Below are 6,614 nucleotides of genomic sequence, written 5' to 3' on the forward strand. Positions count from 1 at the left end.
AAAAAAAAGCCTCGGCAACATGGTGAAACCTCATCTCTACTAAAAATACAAAACTTAGCCAGGCATGGTGGTGCATGCCTGTAGTCCCAGCTACTCAAGAGGCTGAGGCACGAGAATCACTTGAACCCGGGAGGCGGAGGCCGCAGTGAGCCAAGATCACACCACTGCACTCCAGCCTGGACTACAGAGCAAGACTCTGTCTCCAGAAAAACAAACAAATAAAACAAATAAAATAAAATAAAAATTAATTAATTAGAGGAATGAATGGACACATTAATTCCTGGCTCAACTAACCTCTGGAGTCTTGATGATTATAACAGATACCCCTATGAGTCACTCTGTCCTTATGAGTACCTCTAATTTCCATGACAGCTAGGAAGGTGTATATATAACCCTGGGACGTGGAGGGCTTTCATTTTAATCAACAACATACCACTCTGGGCTGGGCTTTGGTAATTGGCAATAGGTAATAAAAGTTTCATACTAAATTAACACATGGTCAGAAGAAGAGTACTCAGTGAGCTGAGTACTCAGGCCAACTGTCAAGCCATACGTACTTTGTACCTGATACCTTAAGCTCAAGGACTGAAGCACTTAAAAGTGACCAGAAAAAGTTGAATTTTTGAGATGACCTAGTAAGACCAGACACTAGAAAGAAAGGTTTCTTTACCAAAAGGGCTAAATTTACAGTTGAGTGATCTTCATCCCAATTATGTGCATAATATGTGAGAATATATCCTTTAATAAGGTGACTGAAAAGCCAAGTCATATTGCTCGACATAATGTATGGGAATTTACTAATAACCTTTCAGTTTAAAAAGGCTTATGGGCTCAAAATTTAGAGAATCCTGAGAGAAAAAAGACAAAAGGAAGCAAATAGATTCAGTAGAACAGCTGCATTACAACCAATAACCAACTTAGAAAAGGTTCTATCCTACAGTCCAAGAAGTGCCTTAGGGAAAATAATTTTAAAATAAATGCAGAATTGTGCATGGGTATGCATCATTGAGAAGAATAAAGTCCACATTTTTCATGAGATTCCCAAGGTAGCTTGTGACCAAAAATAGAAACCATTCAAAACCACTGATCCAGTCACTTTGAAGCTGATACAGGGTAGACCAGCATTTTTAACTGTCCCAATTACTTAAAATCAACTTTCTAAAACAATAAGGTAAACTCCAACAAGAAGCTAATGGCTGAGCTTCTGGTATGTTACCCTTGTGTTCCCAAATTAAAGAGTTTTTAATTATTCAAATAAGCATTAAAGACAGAGTCATCTGTGAAAGGTGACATAAACACATCAAAAGGGAATACTTTTTTTTGGTGTTGTCGTTTTTAAGTCCCAACTATCAGTTTACTGCTGCTGTCTTATCAAATGAACTGCTCTAATTATTCCCTTCATAGGAAATGACTACCCTCTTCTCTCCTTCATCGGGTCATGAGCTATTAAGAGATCAGGGAGCATGTCACATGCCTCCTTACCACAGGTGCCTAGAACAATAGCTAGAACCATAGTTTAGCACATAGAAAGTATACAAGAAATCTTTACTCAAACTTGTGCCCCAGCCATTTACTCTACTGGTTTAACTAAAAGGTAAACTTAGTTTCTTTCTATCACATCTTTTTTATTACAATACAAATGTAATATTTTAATGCAGACCAAGAAGTCTACTTTTCAGAGTTGTCTAACTCAAAGTAAAATTTAGTTCAGCCATATACATCAAGTTATTCAATTAACTTGTTTATCTAAAAAGTAGACTCTCCGGCTGGGTCAGTTGTTACAAACCAAAAACAATGTTATCTCAAGCACGACCTCCAGGGCAAAAAAAAGTTAATAACAAAAAGAAAATATGTATAACAGTTTTTTAGACACAATGATGAGAATTCCGTTTCTGTTACAAGTTAGTTCTTACTTGGAGACATCATTAAATACTATCTATCTATTTATTTATTGAAACAGAGTGTCACGCTGTCACCCAGGCTGGAGTGCAGTGATGCATTTCCAGCTCGCTGCAGCCCCTGCCTCCTGGGCTCAAGCAATCCTCCCACCTCAGCCTCCTGGGTAACTGGGACTACAAGCACACGCCACCATCCCTGGCTAATTTTTGTATTGTTTGTAGATATGGGCTCTCCCTGTGAACCATCTCCCAGGCTGGTCTTGAACTTCATCTGCCTCAGCCTCCCAAAGTGCTGGGGTTACAGGTGTGAGCCACCACACCCAGCCTCTTTTATACTATCTTTAAGTGCAACTATAAACTTAAAAAGTAGCCCATGTAGAACATGTTTAAAACTATTTCTACAGAAAACACCAGCTTTGGGCTGGGCACTGAGGCTGGTGGATCACCTGAGGTTAGGAGTTGGAGACCAGCCTGGCCAACACGGCAAAACCCCGTCTCCATTAAAAATACAAAAAATTAGCCAGGCGTGGTGGTGGGCATCTGTAATCCCAGCTATTGGGAGGCTGAGGCAGGAGAATTGCTTGAACCAGGAGGTAGAGGTTGCAATAAGCTGAGATTGTGCCACTGCATTCCAGTCTGGGTGACAGAGGAGACTCTATCTGGAAAGAAAGAAAGGAAAGAAGGGAGGGGAGAGGAGGGGAGGGGAGGGGAGGGGAGGGGGTAACGCCAGCTTTCCCAGTACATACAATGCATTTTATATCTGGTTTGTAGTGGGTTAAATAATCTGTACACAAGTGTGGTCACTAAAGATGAAAATTATGTGAAAAAGTTGTGGGTCACTGGCTCAAGTATGTGCCATCTAATTTGAAACCAAAATCTTATAAACTTACTAAGCAAATTTCCCAAAAGAGGAAAGTAGAAGAGAATCTCAGCTTTGAGATTCAATTATTTCACTTAAGCAAAAGGTAGCTTTAGAACTTTGTTTTTATCAGTTCTGTTTTACCCAAGATTTCCAATTTATCATTAAAAATGCTGATGATTTAGCATTAAAAATGCTGATGAGGAACCTAAGACTACAAATAACTTTTTCTAATGTGTATGAATGCAGCAAAAAAGAAAAAGAAAGAGATAAAAATAAAGTAGTAGATACTTAAAGTAATAATAAAGTTAGCAGTTTAGGAGGTAGAGGCAGGTGGATCACCTGAGGTCAGGAGTTTGAGACTAGCCTGGTCAATGCAGTAAAACCCCGTCTCTACTAAAAACGCAAAAAATTAGCTGGGTGTGGTGGTGGGCACCTATAATCCCAGCTACTCAAGAGGCTGAGGTAGGAGAATTGCTTGAACCTGGGAGGCGGAGGTTGCAGTGAGCCAAGATTGCATTCTAGCCTGGGCAACGAAGCAAGGCTCCGTCTCAATCAATCAATCAATACAAATTTTTAAAAGGCAGTCAACTGCTGAAGAAAACTTAGGGAAAACTCTACTGGACAGTGGCCTAGGCAAATAATTTATGACGAAGACAAAAAAGCGAATGCCCAAAAACCAAAAATAAATGGGACCTAAAAAGCTGCACAGCAAAAGAAATGCTCAATAGTAAACAGACAATGTATAAAATGGGAGAAAATATTTGCAAATTACGCTTCTGGAAAAGGATGAATATCCACAATCTACAAGGAATGCAAATAATAATAATAAAAAAATCGACCCCATTAAAGCTGGGCAAAAGGCTGGGCGCAGTGGCTCATGCCTATAATCCCAGCACTTTGGGAGGCTGAAGCAAGGGGATGACTTGAGGCCAGGAGTTCATGACCAACCTGGCCAACATGGTGAAACCCCATCTCTACTAAAAGTACGAAAAAAATTTTTAACTTTTTTTTAATTTTTAAAGAATAAAAACACACAACAGATAAACATGATGGAAACTAAAGATCCTAAAATTCACAGCAGAGTACAATCAATATTCCTTTTGCTAAAGAAGGGAATTTCCAAGTTTTGCACCAGCTACAAAATTCTGGTGATTTCCAAAGTCCCTGCAGAGCACATTAAAGTTGTGAGACTGTAGAGGACAAGTTTTTCTAAAGAAAGTATTTGTGATCCTAGGAGAAAAAAAAAAAAAAAAAGAGCACTAATTTTATAAGCAAATAAAATTTAAAGTAGGTCAAAATGTTTGTCTTCAGTGTTCTGGGCCTTAACAACACTTATAATGACACATTACTGATGGTATTTGCAAACAAAAGAAGCATTCAATTAAGATAGTTATTCTTATGATTGAAGGGTGGAGAAAGAAAATCAACACTTGCTACAAAGTTGGAAGACAGCTAACATATTCTATAAACAGTATATTTTGAAAAAATAATCTTTTTAAAAACTCTGGTATAAATACAACAGCCAAGACAATGTGAGGAAGAAAAAGTCAAATTATAAAATTGTTGGTCTTTATGGAGTAGACCTGAAGGCCTCCATTTAGAAGTATCCCACACATTCAGAACACATGAACCTGAGGAAATCAATAGTACTACTCAGTATGGTAATAATAATCACAGAAACACAAATAACAATAGCAGCTACCATTTGAGCTGTCACCCCATGTCAAGCACAATGCAAGAGGAGAGAAAAAAAATGAGGAAGGAATCTAAACAGCACAATGATGTAAAAAGGGCTCTTTATTCAGAGCAACTAGACCTGATAAAGTAGCTTTACTACTGGTTTTATTACTAACTCTGTTTGGTGACTGTGTCACTATATTTCTCTGGCTTTGGTTTCTCCATCTGTAAAGTCAATAAATTGAACAAGATAACCTCTTAAGACCTTTCAGCTCTGTAAGTCCACAATCCTGAATCAAAGGACTACTACCGACCATTTAATTGGCTACAAGGTGAATCGAAATTTCCAGTAAAAGATCTTTTCACTATTTCAGGCACAAATATGTAAACCTCTGGCTGAGAATAAAATTTCTGCCACAAGTGTATAAGATTAACAGGAAATAGACATTTTTATCCGAAATAAAATGTTCTGCAGGCCTACAGATCTGCCCGTTAGGCAGGCAACAAAATTTTCACCTGTCCTGACCATACTTTACATGTTAATCTCCTGGCTAAACATAATCACTACTGTATCACCACCCAAATGAGAAATTAAATGCATATTTGAAAAACAAAATGTTGTATATTTTTAAAGAAGGGCCTAATTTTGTGTTTGAAGTTCTAAGTGATTACAAGTGTACAGTGAACCAAATGTCACCAACTTTTATCTCTGTCTTGCTAGGGCACATAAGGAAGTGAGGAATATCTTCAAGATCTATTCCATTCTACAAGAGATGACAGTAGGCTAACCTAGCACCTAACCTGGTCAGCCAGAGATAAAGATTAGCTAAATAACACTTGTAGAATGATGACTACTGGGTAATAGGAGCTATAAGAAGTGGTTTCACACATAGAGTATTAGCCCCATTTCACCAATGAGGACATTTAGACTCAGGGTGATTAATTTGGCCAATATGACACAACTAGTAAGTGGTTGGGCAAGGATTTAAATACAGGTGTTCAGACTTCCAGGCCAATGCTCTTAGTCCTACACTATGCTGAAGTAAGATGTATTCAAACAGTGACACAGCTGCAGTGATTTAACTCTTAACAGATCACAGGTGAAGGAGTGTACTGCGCAGCATGCACCCTTTGGGACATAAGACCGTATTTATATTTGAGAAGTGGGATGGGAGGTGGAGAGGTTGGCAGGGGAATTAGAAAGAGATGCAAATAAAGTCATTCCAGGACAGCTCTCTCCAAAAGAATGCAAATCATTTATATCCTAGTCCAGCCATTCAAGGGTAATTCAGGAAGCTTTGCACAAGTAAATAATTCCTATTTTTAGCACACTTTAAGGTTTAAAGTAATACACATAATCAACAAGCACTGTGAATCGTAATGGAAGGCAAGTGAATGATTTTTCACCTATAACAAGCAAAGTGATTTTTTTAAATAAACTGTCTTTCAGAGGAATACTTACCATAGTATATGATCTGTATAAGTGCACATACATGTACACATATAAAAATGCATCAGTGTCCTCAGGAGCATAAATTAGAATAAATGCATTATCTCATTCACTATATGAACATCTATTGAGTTAAAACAAAAACTTACCTTAGATGAAACTATTCTATTATCACAAAATCTTTGTGCAATGTAAGCTTCTGTTTCCGAAACTGGATGATTGCCAACAAACACTGTGCGTGTACCAACTCGTTTCTCTTCTCCAGCACACTGACCAAGAGAAAAGGAAAAAAAATCAGTTTTTCATCACATTTCTTCACACTTCTACCAAGCCCAGGATTCTTGTCTAAGCATGTTGGGCTATAATCTGGGGAGAAAGTAGTAGGGATAGGAGAAAATCTTGTTAGGAAATTCAAAATCCACTAAGCTCTTACTTGCTGACATAGTAAAGATTACCAAAAGTGTTGCTTGAACCAACTGTTCTGAGGTCAACGGTGCAATTCTAAAATGATTAAAGAAAGTATCCTAGAGAAACAATATTTTTACTGCCAATCATTTTTCTTTCATCCACAGCTCAAATTAATCTTAATCATAACCTTCACTAGCAACACATTAACTTAAGAAAGAACTGGGAATAGTTCATTTATTATGCAGCTACTGAGGACAACCTTGCCAACTACCTTACTAGAGAACAGAAAGCACAATGAAGATTACTGCTAAACACAAAA

The 6,614-nt window shown here is 37.8% G+C and overlaps 1 protein-coding gene across 9 annotated transcripts in view; it reads right to left on the bottom strand.

The window, feature by feature from the left end:
• ATP11C (ATPase phospholipid transporting 11C) overlaps positions 1–6,614 on the bottom strand; it is a 225,106-nt gene that overhangs the window by 97,797 nt on the left and 120,695 nt on the right. For all 9 annotated transcript variants that reach the window (XR_005195680.1, XM_037728320.1, XM_037728327.1 and 6 more), the window contains exon 2: positions 6,037–6,156. Coding sequence is in view for 8 of the 9 variants with exons in the window: in XM_037728320.1 (XP_037584248.1) it covers positions 6,037–6,156 (120 nt within the window). In the remaining variant the exon portion in view is untranslated. The remainder of the gene's footprint in view (positions 1–6,036; positions 6,157–6,614) is intronic.

The sequence above is a fragment of the Cebus imitator genome, unplaced genomic scaffold (assembly GCF_001604975.1).
Source record: "Cebus imitator isolate Cc_AM_T3 unplaced genomic scaffold, Cebus_imitator-1.0 Scaffold262, whole genome shotgun sequence".
Taxonomy (NCBI): Eukaryota; Metazoa; Chordata; class Mammalia; order Primates; family Cebidae; genus Cebus; species Cebus imitator.